This window comes from Pelobates fuscus, chromosome 8 (assembly GCF_036172605.1).
Source record: "Pelobates fuscus isolate aPelFus1 chromosome 8, aPelFus1.pri, whole genome shotgun sequence".
NCBI classification, from domain to species: Eukaryota; Metazoa; Chordata; class Amphibia; order Anura; family Pelobatidae; genus Pelobates; species Pelobates fuscus.
Window position 1 is genome coordinate 122,558,814 of NC_086324.1, and position 23,675 is coordinate 122,582,488.

The following is a 23,675-nucleotide window of genomic DNA, read 5'->3' on the forward strand; positions in this document are numbered from 1 at the left end:
GAGGACTGCGAGATGCCAAACTTTGCGGTATACCGAATAACAACGACAGATCTTAAAGCTACTGGTAGGTATGGGATACTGCAGTAAGCCGTTTGACCAATAGGGGGCGCTGTTGCACTTTTTCCATTGTTTGTGTGAATGGGGATCTGAGCGTAGCTGATTCAGAATGTACGTAATCGCTGGAGCTTCCTGCTTTTCCCTACCAAAAACAATACCAACATGCATTGTTATGAGGGCTGCGGTGGAATGCTATTAAAATATGTGTATTTTCTATGGTTTAAACGGCAGATCTGAAAAGGCAACATGCACAAAATTACAATACTCATTATTCAATAGCATTAGTGATCAATGAAAAAAGTGCCTTGATCATCGACCATTTATTTATATGTAGGAATTATCATTAACGCAAATGATGGTAGTGTGAAGCTATTCACCTCCAGGGAGAAGCAGTGGGCTGATGAATGTCTGCAGATCAGTTCCTGTTTATTGACATGCGGCAAAATGCTGATGGGGCTAAAATAGGAAAGCTCTTAATAGGAATGAACTCTGGCAATGGATGGAGCAGCACAGTTATGTATGTTGCGTACACTATTCAGTGCTAGACTACATTCCTATGAAGAGATTTCTTGTATATCATCCCAATCAGCAAGGGGTATCCCTCGTTTAAAAGCAATCTGCAGTGTCTGCGTTATGAAATGAAGCTGTGGATACATGTTAGAATCTAGCAGAATGCACGAGGAAGCTAATTGGCAAGCACAGGAGAGGCAAAAATCAATGGTGTATCCTCAGCACAGACGTTCTATGTCTGGAATGTTAGCGATCATACAACAATAAAATAAAAAAATGTATACCCACATATGAGGGAATCATATATAGAAGAAATACAACACATGTTCACACGATCACCCTTTGACTCGAAGTCAGTGTATTTATTAAGTTCCTGGGTTTGCTAGTGTGCTTACAGCAATTAACACAGACAGACAGTGCCATCTCTTTTGGCTTTGATAAAATTGCAGTTTGGAGATGAGAGCAATTATGCTGTGAAACATCAGCGTGAAATGTCTCTTATCCTAAGTAACCCATGTTTCTTCACATGTCAGCGGGATTTCACTGTTTGGGGAAACAACACTGTCTGACAAAGGTGGGGGGGAGGAGGATAACTAATATACTGTGATGGTATAGTGATTGAGCTATAATCGCTGCACCAAATTAACTGTTTGGATGTTCCTTGCAGTTTAAACACATGATCAATAACTGACAAATAATGGAATAAAAATAAAAGACACACAGACAGACTAATGTTTATTGTTCCATTTCTTTAGGGACTAATGCTAGAGAAAATGGAAAGCAATGCTGTATTATTGCTCTGTGCTTTATTCAATATGGTGGATCTGGGTCAAGGTGGAGAGAGAACTTCCCCAGTATTGAACATTGCTGTTATTTTGGGAAAGGCCAGTTACCTTGCAGAAAGAGATGTTCGATCCTTATGGGCAAGAGACATGTCCTTGGACTTTGATGTCAATGTGATCACATTGTTAGTTAACCACACTGACCCTAAAAGTATCATTACCCACGTGTGTGACCTGATGTCAGGCACAAAGATTCATGGTGTGGTCTTTGGAGATGACACTGATCAAGAAGCAATAGCACAGATTTTGGATTTTGTTTCATCTCAGACTTTAATTCCAATCCTCGGCATTCATGGTGGATCTACAATGATTATGGCTGAAAAGGTAATGGACAAAATTCAGTTTTTAAATTCACGAACTGCATAGTTTTCAATGGCTGTCAAATTGCTTTTGGTAGTTATTCTTAATGCTTTTCAATTATTGCATGCTTTATAAGTGATTAAAAATGAATTTATGAATAATTAGAAATTAGCTCTAGCTGCACAATGAGCAATGATATTTTTTGTATCAATTTTTTTTTTGTTCTGTTTCCAAGCTGTTTGGTCACCTGGAACAAGCCTAAGGTTTATGTCAATTCAAAATCTTCTATTTTTAATTAGTAAACCTTTAATTATGAGGCACCATATATAATTAATCAAATTAATCCAGGATCTTGAAGATGTAGGTTGTACGATTATATTATTTACTAACACGAGCATGAATTTCTGATCACATATTACTATTTAATATATTAGAAGTTATTAAACATGTATGCAGAGAGCACATTTAGGATAAACACAATTATGTTCGGTATGGTCCTTATGATTTTGCACATCAAACATATTGTGGAATTGGGTCAATGGTGCTGTTGATAAAGACAGTCGATTAATGATGAACTTATTTTTTCTTGGTTCACTGATATTGCTGTTGTTGTATAATGAAATCACAACTATAACCTGGGGATTTATTCGATAAACAGTGATTTATGGCACATTGACTACTGGCTTGCCAAATATGGGCCAAAGAAGCAGAGGCGGTCAAAAAATATCTAATTTAGCTAATTTGGAGATTATTTCAAAGTGCGGATAGATTTCATAAATTGGTTGTCAACTCACCACAACTCATCATTTTTTGAATAGACATCTTCGTGTACTGTAAATATAGTTCTACCAATGATAACAGTTCACCTTGTCATATCTGTGGATACGTCATCAAAGTTAACAAAGAAATATATAATCCAAAACTGCATTAGACTTCTTCACTGAAAACAATAGAACAGTTTTTATATTAAACGAGAAAATGCCCGGACAGTTTGAAATGATGAACTACTGCATAAAAATGAAAGTCTTTCTACATTATGTGTTCATATGATACCCATTACTCAGCTGTCAAAAACTAGCACAGTCAATTTATCATTAGCGCACACTGTGTAAGTTGTATTATAGCCTATATTGGTTTGTGACCTAAAGAAAAAAAAACCTCTACATTATGCCTTTTGGTTAGACGCCACTTGTTCTTTGTGCACTTTTATAGATTATGAAAGAATGCGTAAACTATTCCGTCTTACATAGACAAATGAGATATTCTCTAAATATTATTATTGGTATAGCTACAATGAAAACATTTGTGAAGAGTGATGCAATTATGACAATTAGCAGTTAATAGTTTGGAATGCAATATGATATGCAATTTAGTTATATAGATACTATAGTCACAGAACAACTATTAATGTAGTTGTTCTGGTGTGTATAGTATGTCCATCCAGGCATTTTTATGTAAATACTGCCTTTTTATAGAAAAGGCAGTGGGTACATGACTGCCTAGGAACACCTCTAGTGGCAGTTACCCAGACAGCCACTACAGGTGCTTCCTGGGTCAGTGCTGCAGGTTCAGCGTCTCCACGCTCTGCATGGAGGCACTGAACATTCCCCATGGATATGCATTGATTCAATGCATCTCTATAAGAAGATGCTGGTTGGCGCATCACAGCATTTTGCACAATAGCCGCCCAATGCTTTCCTATTTGAAAGCATTAGATTCGCTTAGATTGTTCATTTTGTTGATCTCAGCCAAGAAGGTGGAGTGGGGGCAAAGGCAGAGCCAGCTGTGGGAGACCAGCGCAGAGCTTAAAAAAAGGTGAGTTTTCACCATTTCTAACGGGGACAAGGGAGGGCAGCCATCTAAATGGTGTTTTTAACTCTGTAGTGTCAGGAATACAGGTTTGTATTACTGACACTATAGATTTCCTTTAACTAACTTTAACTTAGATGTTTCTGAATAACAAGTCACATCATAAATTTAGTGAAAACAATTGCATACATATGTGGTAGTTGCCAGGGGAACAAAAGCAAACAATGGCCCAAGGACAACCAGTTCAATATTAGCAAGAACCCTTTGGCATTCCAGATGGTTTGGACCAAATCTTCCCTGATGCTTTGCCAGTATTATGTAGTCCACAACATCTGTAGAGCCAAAGGTCCCCAGGTCTAGTGAAGCTAACTCTAGTACATTATTTGGGGAGGGAACTGAGTTCTCGCACATTTTGCTAAAAAGAGAGGAGCACTGATTACAGTAAAGGAGCATTCATACAGAGCACTGTGCATTTTAAAATTCAGAGAAGCAATGAAATAAGAAAGAGAGAAAAGGCAGTGTTTACATTGCTCCTAGGGACACCTCCAAGTGGCCACTCCTCAGATGGCCACTGGAGGTGCTTCCTGGCTCAGTGCTGCACAGTAGGCAGCACCGCCATTCAGCGTCCCTACGCTCTGCATGGGGACGCTGAATTTTCTTCATAGAGATGCATTTCCCCAGGGGAAAGCATTGGATTGGCTAAAAATGGGCAATTCTGATGATGTCACAAAGGACACCCGCACTGTGCTGGGAATAACGTGAGTTTTTCATGCTTTTAAGGGGGACAGGGAGGAGTGGGGGAGGGGGGGAGGGGCAAGCCACTTTAATAGTTGGGTTTTTCACTATAGGGTCAGGAATACATGGGGGGGGGGGCAAGCCACTTTAATAGTTGGGTTTTTCACTATAGGGTCAGGAATACATGGGGGGGAGGAGGGGGGGCAAGCCACTTTAATAGTTGGGTTTTTCACTATAGGGTCAGGAATACATGTTTCTGTTCCTGACCCTATGTACCTTTAAAATTTTCATATATGGATTCAATGGGCCCATGTCTCATGTTGGAGCATTATAGCAGTTTCATTGTTCAAACTACCAGACAAAGGCCTACCGTTTATGAAAGTAGACATTACTTATATGGTGGATATTGTGACTTAACTTGTCACTATTTTTTCACCAGTTTATGCATTATCATTATTTTTGAATTATTTACATACACATTGTATTTTTGCTGGGTATTTTGTAAATCTGATGTGTGCCACTGTAACCAAAACTCCCAAATTCTGGAATTCTGAAATATACCCTAAGTATGTACAATATACATTTCAGTTAATATTTTGCCTTTTTGTATAGTATGAAGGCATTGTGGTTTGCCATCTGCATTAAATAAAAGTCTACTTTTTTTGTACCTTATGCATGATTTGGTATGGCTGCAGCAGTTGATTAGACATGTCTGCTCCCCCATGTGCCTGTTGTACTGCTGTACGCAGACTGCCACTCACTTGGTTTACCATCTGCCACGAGCTGTGACTCTAGTATATTCATGGTGGGTGGTAGTTAGGATGAACCGTGCATTTTTGTCCTTGTACTACACTGCCAGCAGTTCACCCTGGCAAAGAGCAGCTGTTTCCCTCTTTAAATTTTTTTTTTTTTTTTTTTAACTATTTCCATTGGGAATCCTGTGACATTCTTCCTGAAAGTGCCATAGGCCACTGTCTCAAAGCAGTGCAGCGTTTTCAGGAGTGGGATGCTGTTATAGTAATTAGCAATGTAAAGGTGACACTCCTTGTTTAATATGAGTTGAAGCCCTAGACAAATTTCCTAACTGGGGTGGAGGGAGGGGGCTGTGTATATAAAACCATTGCCACTTCAACAGAGTTTACATAATTTTATTCCATATCTGGATCTTTTGTGTGGCATATATTGTTTGAGACACAATAATCCCTTATACTTCATTAAGGACTTATCAATGCAAATATTTTTGTTGCGGGTATAAATACATGTACATTTTAAATTTTTGTGAGAAATTAGGGGGCAAGTTCTATTATTTTTCTATGTTTCTATGACCTTTTCATGGGCACAGTATCATATCATATCTGGGCCTAGTCACTGTCTTAAAAAAAATGGGGGTACTAAAAATCAGATTTTTGGATCAGTATAACATAATGTTGGCTTTTTTCGCTGGGGCTGAGTCGACCTGGGGTTAATTTTAGCACATGACAGAATTAAGAGTAGGACACCCAAGGTGGAATAATTCCATAATTCATCTTTAATGGGTTAAAGGAACACTCTAAGAAGCAACAACTCCGTCTAGTAGTTATGTTACTAACAGCCTATGGCAGGGGTAGGCAACCTTCGGCTCTACAGATGTTGTGGACTACATCTCCCTTGATGCTTTGCCAGCAATATGGCTGTAAAAGCATTATGGGAGATGTAGTCCAAAACATCTGTAGAGCCGAAGGTTGCCTACCCCTGGCCTATGGGCTTCATCCCATTTATTTTGGATTCAGGAGACCAACCCTTCCCTATCAGCCATGAAAAAGCTTAAACTCTGCATTATCAGTGTCAATTGTGTTCCACCTGTATGGCGATAATTAGCTCAGATTGCTGTGGTCAAGTTAGCTCATCTATCCCAGCCTAGCAATCCCATCCAGGAAACTCATTGCATAACCACAAATCTTGGAGGTTTGTATGAAATGTAGAAACCTACAACAAGAGAGTAGATTTATTTGATAGTTTTTTTTGTTTTTTTTTACAATTATATATAATTTTACTATGGGGGTATACTCCAACCTGGAGCAAGTATATTGGCCTTCATCAGGGCCCAGGGTATTATTTTGCCCTGATGCCTAGATGTCTGTCAGTCTGTCCAGTATGCTGTTTTTTGAATTCTCATTCTTGATATTGATCTTGATATTGAAGGGGGTTAACAATCAATCAGTATCAGTTTAACGTAGCTACAACCAGATATTTTTTGAAGTTGGCTTAATTTAGTAATTTTTCTTCCTGCACTTAGCTATTTCAGAAAAAAAATAAGCACATGTTTACCTGGTATGGCTTTTATGCATCTCTCATTTTTGGTTCTCAAAATTACATCAGTGTAATTTAATTTATTTTTTTTGCATGGGCCAAAATTAAGTTACATTTTAAATAATGTCTGATATGAATATGATATTATTAAACAATGATATTATAATGATATATTGTAAGCTGTAAAGAGCGATGTTGAATGCATTCCTCATTTATATGTACAGGCTTTCGTTTGCATTTGATTTATATTTACGAATTATTTCAGCATTTACACTTATCGAATGTTAAATAATTGCATTTGCGTCTCATAACAAAATCCCTCTGTCCCTCTTTTCTATCCTAATGCCCCAATTTCCCTGGAGCTCCATATTGTTGATGTGTATATAACAGAGCTCCATAGCAATAATTCAGTAATGTGTATTTAAATGATGATATATGTGTTTAGAATCAATCTGTATAAATGACATACGTTGTTCTTGTTCGATATTACATTATAGTTACATCAATTATTAGAAGTCACCAAAAATTTGTTAGAACATCCCACTCAAACCCTTAAAATTAAAGTGCCTCTGTTGTCCATTTGAAATGTTGGGAGGCATTCATCATGGTGGTATTTCTTCATTCAAGCTAGTGGTGCTGACTGTTGAGAATTTTTCATGATATATATTAGAAATAGGCTTAAAATGTACTGTAGGAAACTATCAGTCAACATAAATTTGTGAACCTTTGCTGCTTTTCCATCCGTCCTGATGCACATGAGCTACCAGGACACATTTATAACTAAAAAGATAGACACATTTTCTAGAGAAGACAGAAATAAATTGCTAGATTCAGTGGTTTTGACTGGCCAAAAGTTGTATATGGTTGCCAGCGAACACATTATTCTGTGCTTTGATAAATGCCAGGTTTCTGTCTCCTGTTACATTATGGTTGCCGATTGTACCCTTTGTAATGCATCTAAGTTGTTTCCTGTTTTTGAGCATAAATGTTGTGGAAATAGGTAGGACATTTGAGAGCCATTACTGTGTATCATTGCATATTGCATATCCAAAAACTTTGGGAGGTATGATTGTGGTACTGCATCACGGAGCAGTAGAGGGAGTGCCAGTGATGTGCATTGAACAGAACTCTAGATATGCTGTTTGACAAGTACTGTTTGTCAGCTCAATTTATGAATGTCAGGTTTACAGGCAGCCATACTGCCAAGTCCGCAAAAAGGGCAATTTGTAGAACACCTGGAACAGGCTTTTCTCAGGAATGGTGCGGCGGTAGAGACCAAAACGTATACATAGTACAGATAAAGGACCAGCGCGCACATACAAACAAATTTTAACATTTTATAAGTATACTTAAAATAACCTATCTCACCAAACAAATATGAGATTCAGTTCCACCATATGGCCATATTGTGTTAAGCCCACTATTACGCTACAGTACCCCAATTTCGTTGGGCCCTTCACTTTTTCCACTGTAATAGTCCAAATAAATAGTGCTAGTGCTAAATGAGCTACAATACATTTTAATAATCTGTTGTTCTGTTGTATCTATTGTATTTAATTTATATCCCATGTTTGAATTAGTGTAGGAACCACCAATATTTGGGTTCTGTGAAGTAGTGGTGAGCTTAACACAATATGGCCATATGGTGGAACTGAACCCTTATATTTGTTTGCTGATATAGGTGATTTTAAGTATAAAATGCAAAACTGTATTTGTATGTGTGCACTGTTCCTTGTATTATATACTGCCAAGTCTCCATCATGAGCACTTTTGTAGGGCTTTTGTATGGTCAGCAGTGTGTCTATGGGTTGAACTCACACTGTGTTTATATGGGATATTTCATGTGCCTCGACACTGGAACGAGCGAAGAAACCCCAGCGAGTGAAACAAGGTCCATAATCTAGGACTGTTGGGATGGATGGTACTTGTGAAGGTTTGGTAGTAAAAGGTGGAATGGAAAAGTATGTTTGTATATAGTAAAAATACATAATGTCAAAATGTGCATAACCAGTTTATCAATGTATACTACTTAATATTTTGCATTTAAATTTCGATTATAACTAATGTGTATACATGTCTAGACTATCTTTATACTCCCAGAGTGGTTTTCTGCTTAATGTTAGTGGGAATGTTGCTCAAATACGGGTATTCTTTTTACATCCTGTTGTCATATATCAGAAGATGTATTGCTAATAATGCTATCAGGTTTCTTACAAAAACCCATAAGCAGTGTATTTGACAGGTATTTTTTTCAATTTATTTCAGTCATACATAATGTATGTAGCAAAAACAATGTATTTGCTTTTATGCTAATATTTCAGATCTTGTGTGAAATGATGCAAAATAAGGGAAATTAGACATTTAATTCACATTTCTCATAAGAGCGACAGTGTGACAGTGAGTTAAGTGGTACAAGATCAACGTCAGGCTCCTGTCCTCCCATCTGGGCTTTGTCCTATGTTGCTCCGCAATACGTACAGAATGAGTGCAGCGTTTAGACACGCTCATGTTGTGCAGAAGGACAAAAAAGAAAATGATATGATAAGTGTTCTGTGCTTGGGCAGACCTCAAGGGGTTGACCAGTTTGGCTGCCAGATAGTCAGGCGTTCTTTCCCTCAAGGCTGAGAATCCTCACTATCTTAGGGAATCTATTCCCTTTTCAATAGGCTCCATCCTAGACACGGTCCCTTGTCACACCTGCTTCTTCACCCATAGTTTTGCATGAATGAAGAAATGAAAAATAAAAAATATATAAACTGACATAGATTTATATTTACCTGGAACAATATCAATATATTGATATTTCTCAGATTTTAAGGTATGTATTTATTTATATTTAGAGAGCATATTTCCCTTTTATTCCCAATAAATGTTATAACACTTTAAAAGAAAATGTTAATGGAAGCGAAAGGGTTTTTTAAAGGTACATATATAAAAAGAATAGTCATTATTCAGAACGTTCTTCAAGAAAGTCCCTATTTATATAGCATGTAATTATACTGTTTCAAACACAGGCAGTGTAGTTAGGAATATTACAAAATTGAAAAAGAGATAAAAAAAAATCAGTAGCAGTAAGCATTGCTTGCACTCTTACAATCTCCAAAGGAATTGGTCTTGTAAAACAGAAGGAACCAAGGGGAACTGTTCTAGCTAGTCATTTGTCATTATTGAAGTATTAAGGTCACAGCTAGTTTAATTGGAGTACTTCATTTGGTGCATATCTCTGAATGTATGAAAGTAGTGTATTTTTCAGCGTTATTGAATAAGCAGTTTTCCATTGTTGTAGATGCACTAACGAATTAATTTTCTTGCTTTCCGTTTTCATTTTTAAAAACAGCATGTTATTGTACCATCCGTTAAGGCACAACATCAATTTTCTGGATGAGAATGATAAAATGATCAATGATCGCAATGTTAACAGTATCAAGTAACTCTAAGAACAAATAAAGGAAAAAAATAAGTGCTCTCTGTAGTATAGATACCTTGCAAGGCAGCAGTGATACCAAAAAAGAACCCTAACAACATGTGTAGAATATGGCAAAAAACTAACAAAAAAGAAAAAATAACATGAAAATGCAGCCAAAAACAAACAACACATATTATATTCAATACAAAGTTAAACAAAAATCTGCACACCAGTCAAGCAAAGTCTTATTGCTTGACTGGTGTGCAGATTTTTGTTTAACATTGTATTGACTATTCACAGACTTCAAATGGAAGGGGTTTTTACAATCACAATTTTTTCCCCACCATAACTTTTAGTTTTTTGCTTCGTATATATATATGTATGTATATATATATAAAATTATATATATGTATGATTTGTAAATCTATTACATCTATATATAGATTTTTTTAAAGGCCACAGGCCTGTATTTGTGGAAGGAGTTAGCGTTCCTATGAAACCCTACACCCCCTTCTTACCTTTGCCGTGGCGATCAGTTCACCCGTTTCCTCGGTGACCTGCACTTCCGGTACCGGCCTCCGTTTGAAGCTCCCGCCTGTTTCACCATCCTCTGAGTTTATCACTACGCCGTTCGCAGGGTTTCACATGAAATTTCAGACGAATTGCCTCTCGCTTAAACATCACAAACAGATCTTTAGATAACAGGCGAGGATAGCGACGTTCGGGCTATTCCCGCTGTTCGGACATTTCACAGGGTTACTCTCCCTACATGTGTTCGGCTAAAAAATCATGCTTACAATTTCTGTTCTTTTGTGTTACATTCACAGTTCATGGTCCATTAGTCTAATAGCTACCTTTCGTATACTTTCTAATTCGTTCCTATTCCGTGCTTGTCATGCTTAGTCCTGTTACATTCATGCATTTGAGTTTTGTTTGGAAGCGATATTGTTAGATTAGAATTTCAGTAATTACATAAATAGTGATGTCGCGAACATAAAATTTTCGGTTCGCGAACGGCGAACGCGAACTTCCGCAAATGTTCACGAACCGGGCGAACCGCCATAGACTTCAATAGGCAGGTGAATTTTAAAACCCACATGGACTCTTTCTGGCCACAATAGTGATGGAAAAGATTTTCAAGGGGACTAACACCTGGACTGTGGCATGCCGGAGGGGGATCCATGGCAAAACTCCCATGGAAAATTACATAGTTGATGCAGAGTCTGGTTTTAATCCATAAAGGGCATAAATCACCTAACATTCCTAAATTGTTTGGAATAACCTGCTTTAAAACATCAGGTATGATGTTGTATCGATCAGGTAGTGTAAGGGTTACGCCCGCTTCACAGTGACAGACCAAACTCCCCGTTTAACGCACCGCAAACAACCGCAAACAGTCCATTTGCACAACCGCAAACTCCCCATTTGCACAAGGTTGGATACCAAGCAGCTAGCCATGTCCCGTTCCTTATCCTCACTGATGTCATTGAAGGTCTCTTCCTCCACCCAGCCACGTACAACACCAAGGGTTCCCGAAAGGTGACAACAAGCCCCCTGGGATGCCTGCTGTGTTTGGTCTTCCACCTCCTCAAAGCCACCTGACTCCTCTTCTTCAGACTCTTCTCTCTTTGCGTTGCCTCTCTCTGCGTTATTATAAGGTGTGTTAAGTAGTACTATTCCTATCAGTTTAATCCCTGTTATGTCCCCTATCAGAAGACAACCCTGGAGAAGGTCCCAGCGGGACTTCACCAACTAATGATAAAGAAGAAGCTACAGGTTCCAGCCCTGACAGAGACTGGCGGACAGCGACCAGAAACACAGTTGGTCCCTTCTACCTCTGCTCCTTCTCCTTCTTCCCCCTCATCTGGATTGAATCCTGAAAGTCCCAGCTTTGTCCCTCATTCACCAGTTAGGGACTCTAACTCTATACGAGGATCTGGACCTCTGTCTACTAGATCCCTTCCCAATGGTGTGGGCGAAAGACCCTGTAATGAAGAAATTAGTGGACAACCACCGAGCAACCTAGGTAGAGGCAGAAGAAATCGGAGGGCCCAGAGATTCTTGACCTATGACAACATTGGGGAACCCACATATTCTCAGAACCCCCACACGTGCACTAAGTTAATCAATGTATTGCATACTTTGACTGAAATATTGAGTGATAGAATTTCCCTGTATTAGATTGTATTGTACCATCTTGTTAAACGGTTATAAACAAGATGGACTGCTCTTGCCAGTGGAAGGCAAGGATTCTACAGAGGGGAGGATGTAACAGACTGCTATATTTTACTGTTTTTACTTTACGTTTTGAGATATTGAACTTTTCCCTTTGCCCTGTCTTGTGAGGAGGAGGGGCTAGGATGGCAGGAAGAAGAGTACAGGGGAGAAGCCATGTTCTCTGAGTCTGCTATAAAGAAAGTGTGTTCCTACCTGTTTATATGGTCTATTACTGCTGGGACAGTGAAATAATAACAGGGGAAGGCTAATGCACTGCAACTACAAGAAGTTGAAGACGGTCTACTGCTCTGCTAGCAGAATTAGAAGACTGTCATTTTATGTTCAACTCCCTGCAGATTCTGGAACTTTCTGCAGGAGTGTGAATGAGCTCTTGCATCCTGCCAGCAGAAGGAAGAGAAAGGATTGCCATTGCTGTTCTGCTGCTGTCCTACATTCTGCTGGATCTCTCTGGAAATATCTGCAGTTACAGAAGTCACTCAAAGGTACTGTCTCCAGAGATTGCTTCAAGATTCTCCCTTATAATTGTACCTGGGTAGCGCTACCTACACCTCTGGGCCCCAACGTTGTGCACATAATTTACCTGCAGGTACCTAGAAGTTTAACTGTTCAGATGTAGTTATTAATGTTAATAAGAGAAGTTTGTTGTTTGCATTCCTGCTGCTAAAGACTCTTGTGACTGTGTTTAACATTAGCCAGGAACTGCGTTGTTATATGTGGCTGTTATATGTGTATCCCTTTGACCACAATACAGTGTTTATTCCCATGTCTGTATTTATTTCATGTCTCTGAGTTATTAAGTGGAGGGTACTCATCTACTCAGTGGGGTGGGTTCCCCATAAATAGAAGTTGCACTGAGTGGAGGCACTGCGTCAGAACAAGATGTCCCGATCTCCCAACTATAGCGGAGGCTCAGGATCCCTGTCAGCCACAGAAGAAGGTGTAACTGCTGCTAGCTACGGCTTGTTGCCAGAAGCAGGGCAAAAAAGGGCAAAAAAGGGTTACAGGCAGGGCCGGCGCTACCATAAGGCGGCACAGGCAGCCGCCTTAGGGCGCAGCGGCCAGAGGGGCGCAAAGTTCGGGTGACCTGCAGGAAGGAGGAGCACCCAGCTCTTTCCTCCCGCTGCCGCTGGTCATTCTGAGCCCACAGGGATACAGCAAAATTTCCCAGTGGGTCTATATGACCTGGGGATGGCACTTACTGCTGGCTTTTAGAAATCTTGCTGCTGCGAGATGTTGGAGGAGCGCCAGCAGCCCGTCGCTCCTCGCAGTGCACAGAGCTAAGGCTGCTGGGATACATGATGTCATATCCAGCAGCCTTAGCTCTATGAATAGCTGTAATGAAGCACCAGGCTGCCTTACTCATCAAAGTACCATGGCAGCTGCTACCTAACGACAGTAAGTCAGTCAGAGTGAGTGTGTGTGTGACAGTAAATGTGCTCATGCCTGTGTGTGTCAGTATATGTGTATCAGTTAGTGTGTTTCTGTGTCAGACTATATGATAATGATGAGTGTATGTTTGTGTATATCAGTGTGTTTGTGTGGGAGACTGTGCATCAGTGATGAGTGTGTGTGTCAGTGTCTGTTTGTGTGTGTCACTGTGCTTGTGTGTCAGATTGTTTGTCAATGATTGTGTGCTTGTTTATGTATTAGACTGTGTCAATGATGAGTGTGTGTCAGATTGTGTGTTTGTGTGGCACACTGTGTGTCAATTAGTGTATCCATTTGTGTGCTTTAATGTGTGTCAGTGATGAGTGTGTGTTGGTACGTGTGCGTTTATGTCAGTGTCAATGTGATTGTGTTTTTGTGTCCATGTGTCTTTAATACATCAAGTTTCAAGAAAAACAAGAACAAGTATATTAACATATGTGTAATATATTAACATACCGTATTTAGTATTAGCATATATTGATATGTATATATTTTATGTTTATAATATATATACAAATATTAATATAATACATATACATATGAGGAACACTCAAACGTTAAAAGCCACTATATGGTTTTATCGTTTGGGGAATTCCTTAACCCCAGTAGGTGCCCATCCCTCCCCCCAAAATATCTGACATTGAGTCTTCTTTTACTGCTGATCCCTGCTCAATCCCTGGGAGACTGTCAGTGTCAACAGAGTCCCTTCCGTTCTTGGTGAAATTGGCACACGCTCTGCAATTACTGCAAATGCACTAAGGGGGAGGGGTAAAGAAAGACACAGGCAAAGACACAATTTTTGGGGGGCGCCAAAATAAATTTTCGCCTGTGTATTCATAAATCCTTGCACCGGCCCTGGTTACAGGGTTACAATGGCATCGATTTTAGGAACCGGGAGATGGAAAAAGATGCTTGGTCGGTCCTCCTACTTCAAATTTGGGGCACTGCGCGTGCAATCTAATGTGCCACCAGATAGGAGTGGTGTGTTAAGTAGTACTATTCTTATCAGTTTAATCCCTGTTACGTCCCCTATCAGGAGACGTGTATATAAGGCATCGATTTTAGGAACCGGGAGATGCAAAAAGATGCTTGGTCGATCCTCCTACTTCAAATTTGGGGCACTGCGCGTGCAATCTAATGTGCCACCAGATAGGAGTGGTGTGTTAAGTAGTACTATTCTTATCAGTTTAATACCTGTTACGTCCCCTATCAGGGGACGTGTATATAAGGCATCGATTTTAGGAACCGGGAGATGCAAAAAGATGCTTGGTCGGTCCTCCTACTTCAAATTTGGGGCACTGTGCGTGCAATCTAATGTGCCACCAGATAGGAGTGGTGTGTTAAGTAGTACTATTCTTATCAGTTTAATCCCAATGTCACGACTACTAGTGTGGTCCAGCACGCAGAAACTATGTAAACATATACATAGGCAAGAAAAGGAAAATAAAAGGACAGAGCATAAACCGGACCATAGAATGGCCAGACTAATACGCTAGAGACAGAGAATGGTCAAAGGGAAAGCCGAGGTCAAGGAAGCCAGAAAATACACAATACCGTTTACACAAGCCAAGTCAGGGAAACCAGAATTCAGAATAACCAGGGAAAAGCCAAGATCAGGATATCAGGAAATCAGATTCACAATGATAAAGCACTCTCAGGAAACCAGGAACAGGAAACCACGACAGGGCAAGGTACTGGGGTGAGCTAAGGATTTAAATATCACGCGGCGGGCCGGCAGCCGCGACACCCTGTTACGTCCCCCTCATCAGGCCTTTTTTAGTCGAATGTATCGCCCACTGTCAGTCCCTTGGGGATCCATCCCTCATTCATTTTAATAAAGGTGAGGTAATCTAGACTTTTTTGACCTAGGCGACTTCTCTTCTCAGTGACAATACCTCCTGCTGCACTGAAGGTCCTTTCTGACAGGACACTTGAAGCGGGGCAGGCCAGAAGTTCTATCGCAAATTGGGATAGCTCAGGCCACAGGTCAAGCCTGCACACCCAGTAGTCAAGGGGTTCATCGCTCCTCAGAGTGTCGATATCTGCAGTTAAGGCGAGGTAGTCTGCTACCTGTCGGTCGAGTCGTTTTCTGAGGGTGGACCCCGAAGGGCTGTGGCGATGCGTAGGACTTAAAAAGCTCCGCATGTCCTCCATCAACAACACGTCTGTAAAGCGTCCTGTCCTTGCCGGCGTGGTCGTGGGAGGAGGAGGATTACTTTCACCTCTTCCCCTGTTAGATTCCCGTTGTGCTGTGACATCACCCTTATACGCTGTGTAAAGCATACTTTTAAATTTATTTTGCAAATGCTGCATCCTTTCCGACTTGTAATTTGGTAACATTTCCACCACTTTCTGCTTATACCGGGGTTCTAGTAGCGTGGACACCCAGTACAGGTCGTTCTCCTTCAGCCTTTTTATACGAGGGTCCCTCAGCAGGCACGACAGCATGAAAGACCCGATTTGCACAAGGTTGGATGCCGAGCTACTCATGTCCTGTTCCTCGTCCTCAGTGATCTCACTGAAGGTATGTTCTTCCCCCCCAGCCACGTACAACACCACGGGTACCAGATAGGTGACAATGAGCACCCTGGGATGCCTGTTGTGGTTGGTCTTCCTCCTCCTCCTCAAAGCCACATTCCTCTTCTGACTCCTCTTCCTCACAATCCTCTTCCATCATTGCCACAGGTCCAGCAAGCGATGCTAATGAGGCTGTTTCTGGTGGTGATAGTGACCACAACTCTTCCTCTTCACGCTCATCTACGGCCTGATCCAGCACTCTTCGCAGGGCACGCTCCAGGAAGAAAACAAATGGTATGATGTCGCTGATGGTGCCTTCGGTGCAATTGACTAGGTTTGTCACCTCCTCAAAAGGACGCATGAGCCTACAGGCATTGCGCATGAGCGTCCAGTAACGTGGCAAAAAAATTCCCAGCTCCCTAGAGGCTGTCCTAGCACCCCGGTCATACAAATAGTCGTTAACGGCTTTTTCTTGTTGGAGCAGGCGGTCGAACATAGGAGTGTTGAATTCCAACGTGTCGGGCTGTCGCAAATCAAGCGCCTCACTTGCATGTTTTTTCGCCGCTGGATATCGGAAAAGTGCGCCATGGCCGTGTAGGAACGCCTGAAATGGCCACACACCTTCCTGCCCTGCTTAAGGACGTCCTGTAAGCCTGGGTACTTATGCACAAAGCGTTGTACGATCAGATTACACACATGTGCCATGCACGGCACATGTGTCAACTTGCCCAAATGCAATGCCGCCAACAAATTTCTTCCGTTGTCACAAACCACTTTACCGATCTCCAGTTGGTGCGGAGTCAGCCACTGATCCACCTGTGCAGTTCTGGTCCGGTGTGACTCTTTCCTTTCAGGCAAGTCAACCCCAAGACGGCGTGACACTGCCATATCCGGGATGTAGAACAGTACCTGTGGAGTTGGGGGGGTGCCGTTGATGTGGAGCAAGACGCAGCAGAAGAGGACTCAGCCGAGGAAGTTATGGAAGAGGATGGAGTAGGAGGAGTAGAGGAGGTGGCAGCAGTGGGTGTTGGACTTCCCACGACTCAGTTTTTTTTGGCACAGGTTGCAAATGGCATCGCTGTTGTCAGAGGCAGACACACAAAATAAATGCCACACTGCTGAGCTCTGCAATGACGGCATTCTGGTGGTGCCAACAGCATGCGTTGATTGGCGTGCTGTCTGGCTGACCACGGGTGCCGATGCATGCTGTCTGACTGTGCCACTAGCTCCTTGCGATGACCTCCCCCTGCTTCCAACTCGTCTCCTCCTCCTCCTCTCTGTCTCCCCATCTGAACTTTCCCCCTGTTCTTCTTCTCTTCTAGCGGGCACCCACGTGACATCCACGGACGCATCGTCATCATCAACTGCTTCACTTGTATCTGACAACTCAGCAAAGGAAGCAGGAACGGGTACAACATCAGCATCATAATGCTGCCTGACTGAGACATATCCCTGTTATCTACATTCTCTGGCAATAATTGTTGCGCATCACTCATTTCTTCCAACTGATGTGTAAATAATTCCTCTGACATACCAAGTGAAGCGGCTGTGGTGCTAGTGTTGGTGGTGGCGGCAGGCGGGCGAGTGGTAACTTGAGAGGTGCCCAAAGCTAAGCTGGAGGAGGATGGTGCGTCAAGGTTCTGAGCGGAAGCTGTAGAAGATTGGGTGTCCTGTGTCCTGTGTGCCAGTCAACTATGTCCTCAGAACATTTCAAGTTCAGGGTACGTGGCCTCTGAACACTGGGCATTATTCTAGGGCCAAAGGGAATCACAGCACCACGACCACAACGGCCCCTGCGGGGTGGCCTGCCTCTGCCTGTCATTTTTTTTTCGATTAGTGGTACTATGCGTGCAAGCTACTGTGACAACAGATATGAGTGGCACTGTGCAGTGGCAGAAGTTGGCAGAGTAGACGCTGTAGGCCTGACACACACGCTTGCAGACAACTAACTGCTATTCAATCTATTACAGTCAAAATTGTATTATTTTTTTTTAAATGTACACTACTGTTACACCAGATATGAGTTGCACTGGTGTGACACTGTGCCCTGGCAGGCCCTGAAACGCACACGCGTGAAGGAAACTAACTGCTATTATATTACAGTCTAAAAAGTTTCGTTTTTTTTAAATGCAAGCTATTGGGAAACCAGTAAGTGAGTGGTGGCACTGGGCAGGCCCTGAAACGCACACGCGTGAAGGAAACTGACTGCTATTATATTACAGTCCAAAAAGTTTAGTTTTTGTTAAATGCAAGCTATTGTGACACCAGATATGAGTGGTGGTACTGGGCAAGTGGGCACAGTATACGCTGTGAGCCTGACACACACGCTGGCAGACAACTAACTGCTATTCAATCTATTACAGTCAAAATTGTATTTTTTTTTTTTTTTAAATGTACACTACTGTTACACCAGATATGAGTTGCACTGGTGTGGCCCTGTGCCCTGGCAGGCCCTGAAATGCACACGCGTGAAGGAAACTGACTGCTATTATATTACAGTCAAAAAAGTTTTTGTTTTTTTTAAATGCAAGCTATTGTGACACCAGTGAGTGGGTGGTGGCACTGGGCAGGCCCTGAAACGCACACTAGTGAAGGAAACTGACTGCTATTATATTACAGTCCAAAAAGTTTTTTTTTTGTTAAATGCAAGCTATTGTGACACCAGATATGAGTGGTGGCACTGGGCAAGTGGGCACAGTATACGCTGTGAGCCTGACACACACGCTGGCAGACAACTAACTGCTATTCAATCTATTACAGTCAAAATTGGATTTTTTTTTAAATGCACACTACTGTTACACCAGATATGAGTTGCACTGGTGTGACACTGTGCCCTGGCAGGCCCTGAAACGCACACTCGTGAAGGAAACTGACTGCTATTATATTACAGTCAAAAAAGTTGTTTTGTTTTTTTAAATGCAAGCTATTGGGACACCAGTGAGTGAGTGGTGGCACTTGGCAGGCCCTGAAACGCACACTAGTGAAGGAAACTGACTGCTATTATATTACAGTTAAAAAAGTTTTTTTTTGGTTTTTTTAATGCAAGCTATTGTGACACCAGTGAGTGAGTGGTGGCACTGGGCAGGCCCTGAAACGCACACTCGTGAAGGAAACTGACTGCTATTATATTAGTCAAAAAAGTTTAGTTTTTTTTAAATGCAAGCTATTGTGAAAGCTATTGTGACACCAGATATGAGTGGTGGCACTGGGCAAGTGGGCACAGTATACGCTGTGAGCCTGACACACACGCTGGCAGACAACTAACTGCTATTCAATCTATTACAGTCAAAATTGTATTATTTTTTTTAAATGTACACTACTGTTACACCAGATATGAGTTGCACTGGTGAGACACTGTGCCCTGGCAGGCCCTGAAACGCACACGTGTGAAGGAAACTGACTGCTATTATATTACAGTCAAAACAGTTTTTTGTTTTTTTAAATGCAAGCTATTGTGACACCAGTGAGTGAGTGGTGGCACTGGACAAGTGGGCACAGTATATGCTGTGAGCCTGACACACAGGCTGGCAGGCAGGCAGGCAACTGCAATTCCATTACACATAAAAAAAAAGCAGACTGATGTTCTAGCCCTAAAAAGGGCTTTTTGGGGTGCTGTCCTTACAGCAGAGATCAGATGAGTCCTTCAGGACTGTAGTGGACACTGAATACACTAGCCTAGCTATCAATTTCCCTATCAAATCAGCAGCAGCTACACTGTCCCTCCTCTCACTAAGAATGCTGCTTCACAATGAATGTAAAATGGATGCTGTCCAGGAGGTGGGAGGGTCTGGGAGGGAGGGTCTGCTGCTGATTGATTGGAATGTGTCTGCTGACTGTGCGGTACAGGGTCAAAGTTTACTCAATGATGACGAATAGGGGGCGGACCGAACAGCGCATATGTTCGCCGTCTGTGGCGAACGCGAACAAGCGATGTTCGCCAGGAACTATTCACCAGCAAACCGTTCGGGACATCACTATACATAAATTGTGTATAATCGGGCGGACTGTCATTCGGGAGTTTTTTTTCCCCCTAAATATTTCAAAGACAAGTTTGGGTATTAAGACAATTAGGTTAAGAAACATTATGGGTAACCTACTGTATAGGATGTTCTTCACATGTGAGGAGCAGGGTAATTATTCTACTTTCTATGTTATTCTTCGTAGTCATAAGGTGTTCTAATTTATTTTACTTTCATTAGAACTACATAGTCGTTATTAAAAATATTTTTGTTATGACGTACATACACTTAGAGGGGGTTTTACTTTCATGGCTTATGTATGTCATTTTTCTATGCACTTCGTCAGGAATTTATAAGAATATACAGCCAATTGTTGACTTACATGTTATACCTTAATTTCAGATATCCAGAGGGTCAACTACTCTCTAGGCCTTTTTTGCCTGTTCGTCCCTCGTTATGGCATGTTCACAGGGTTAAGTGGAGAGGGGAATATTATTTTGCTACTAGAATCACTTTCGGTGTGAAAAGTAGCCCTAAAATTTCTGACACGTTTGCCAAGACTCTTTGCTGGCTTCTCCTAAACATCGCCAGGTGTCCCACGATTATACACTATCTGGACGATTTTCTAATGGTGGAAGATAGCAGTAGCACTCTTCTAAGCTTATAAAGCACAACATCACTATTTTTAACTCTTGGCGTTCCACTTTTCCAAGACAAAACCACTGAACCCACCACCAGACTTATTTTTTTAGGTATCACGCTGGACTCCAATTCCATGCAGTTAAGTTTCCCCGAGGATAAACTTCTACGCATTCACAAACATTTGGACAAGTTCCTAAAATTAGGGACTTGCACACGGAAATACCTACAATCTTTATTGGGGTCATTAAAGGGACACTATAGTCACCAGTGCAACTACATGTATTCCTGACCCTATAGTGTTAACACGACCATCTAGCCCCCCTGGGCCCCTCATGCCTACATAAATATAATAAAAAAATCTTACTGTATTCAAGCCAGAAGCTGTAAATCTGCATGCTCTTAGACTCAGGAAAAACAAGCATTCTGCTGACATGTGATAGCCTGATCCAATCACAGTGCTTCCCCATAGGATTGGCTGAGACTGACAAGGAGGCAGATCAGGGGCAGAGCCAGCATGATTCAAACACAGCCCTGGCCAATCAGCATCTCCTCATGAAGATAAATTGAATCAATGAATCTCTATAAGGAAAGTTCAGTGTCTGCATGCAGTGGGAGAAGATACTGAATCACAGGATGCTCGTGCACAGCAGATCTGAGTGGATGGAGGCATATTATGCCTCCATCAACTCAGAAGTCCCTCTGGTTCACTCTGATTGACTGCAACCGGAGGTGTTCCTAGCTTTCAATGTAAACACTGTATTTTCTCAGAAAATACAGTGTTTACATGAGAGGCTGCTGGGAGCTATAGTTCTCACCTGAACAACCTCATTAAGCTGAAGTTGTTCAGGTGGCTATAGTGTCCCTTTAAACTTTGCAATGCGTATTATTCCGCAGGGCAGATATTTTATATCTAGACTGTATGCCTCTTACCAGGTCTGCCTGATGACATTACTATTTGTTTAGATCCTCCAGCTAGAGCAGATCTGGTTATCTGGTTATCTGGTTCCTCGCACACTGGAATGGGATTTCGATGTTCATTCCTCTAGTGTCTGGGCAGTCCACCGTTTTTTGGACAGATTCAGCCGCTAACACCGGTTCGCAGCAATTTACAAAAGTCCCTGGTTGAGAGATTACTGGCCGGAAGAGAGGCTCAAACTGCCTTCCTTTCGTGAAACAACCGCTTTATTCTAAATCTACTCGATAGTAGCAGCTGCATTCACATGGGGTAAATCCTGGTCAGGAATGCCAGTTAGATGTTATACCGACAACATGGCGGCCTGTGAAATAATTAAAAAGAGTCGGTCATCTTCATTAACCATTATGAGGTTAGTTCGCAGGCTGACCTGATTGGCTGCCACATACCAGTTTTTTCTCTACTGCGAACATATACCAGGTTACATTAATTCTCCCGCTGATGCCTTATCCCGTTAAAAATTACAGGAATTCTTCACTCTTCACCCATCTGCCAACAAATACCCAACTCATACCCTGGAATTCAACAACATAATCCTGGACTGACCCATTCATTGGCACATTGCAGGAAACTGGCTCAGGCAGCATTATCCGTAAAAGAAAAACCTATAATAGAGCTATTGTCATTTTTAAGCGGTTCACTTTAGAGTTTAACATTCACGATTATTCGATCCAAACCATTGTAGCATTTGCTGCATTTTGCCACCTTCATCTCGAACTTTCATACAACACAATCAAACTCTATCTATCAGGAGTACAACATCACATCATGACCACTATACCAAATCATGCTCCTTTTCTAAATTCTTACCCTATAAAGAACATTCTGAAAGGCATCAATAAATTAGATCACCAAACTAAAAAGAAACATCTTCCTATAGATGGTGAAAAATTCCGGGTCTTATCGGACATGCTGGACACACAACCATTCGACCCTCATACAAATATGGACTTAAAAAACACTATGTACGTAGCATTCTATGGGTTCTTGAGGCCTAGGGAGATTACGGTAGCAACTCAATCAGATAGACATTTGTGCCTCACTATTGATGACTTAAAAAAGTGAACGATCACTATATTTTATCGCTTATGCATTCCAAAACAAAGCAATTGGGCCATCCACTAGAAGTGCCCTTCTACCCCACCGAGAATCGCTGGTGCCCCGTTAAAGTTTTAGACACTTATTTACACCAGGTAGTGGCACATCCATACATTCACCACTTTTTACTGTGCTGGGCAGTCCTCTCACTACTTCCAAGTTCATGTTCTACTTAAAGGGACTCTCCAGCCAACCCGTTTTACTCACCTGGTTCCAGCGCCGGGAGCCTCATGAAGCCACACCCCCTATTTCGTCAAAATGACGAAATAAGCGGGCACGAGCAGGGAACAATCAGACACTTCCATTTGGAAGCGTCATTGCTCCCTTGTGCGCATGCGCGGCTTCGCCACACATGCGCACTTACTTCATAGGGCGGCATTTATGCCGCCCTATGAAGTCCTGAGCGCACTACCGCGCATGCGCCGATTCGCGGTCTTTGCCTGCCCCCTCTCTGACAGGCTGGATAGAGAAGGCGCGCACACCGAAGGTGCCCTACATGATAGGAAGTCCCTCTGGTGGCCATCTGAGTGACGGCCACTGGAGGTATTGCTATCAATCAATGTAAACACTGTATTTTCTTTGAAAATACAGTGTTTACATTAGATTGCCTGCAGGGAACTATAGATCTCACCTGAACAAATACATTATGCTGTAGTTGTTCAGGTGACTATAGTGTCCCTTTAAGAACTCTGTGCATTAGATTAGGACGGGACGCTACCGACACTCATTAATAATAGGAGCTGCATCAGCTGCATCCAGTATTGATACACTTGTTTACATCATTAAAAAGTTGGGACGTTGGAAATCCGCGGTATACAATAGATAAATACCGCAACCAGAGAAAGAGTTAAGAAAAGCATTTAAGAATCTTG

At 41.7% G+C, this 23,675-nt stretch overlaps 1 protein-coding gene across 1 annotated transcript in view; it reads left to right on the plus strand.

The window, feature by feature from the left end:
* Positions 1 to 1,359: 1,359 nt before the first annotated feature.
* Positions 1,360 to 23,675, plus strand: part of GRIN2A (glutamate ionotropic receptor NMDA type subunit 2A) — a 617,672-nt gene continuing 595,356 nt past the window's right edge. The window contains exon 1 of the mRNA XM_063430281.1: positions 1,360 to 1,733. Within this exon, the coding sequence (XP_063286351.1) occupies positions 1,383 to 1,733 (351 nt within the window). The 5' untranslated portion in view covers positions 1,360 to 1,382. The remainder of the gene's footprint in view (positions 1,734 to 23,675) is intronic.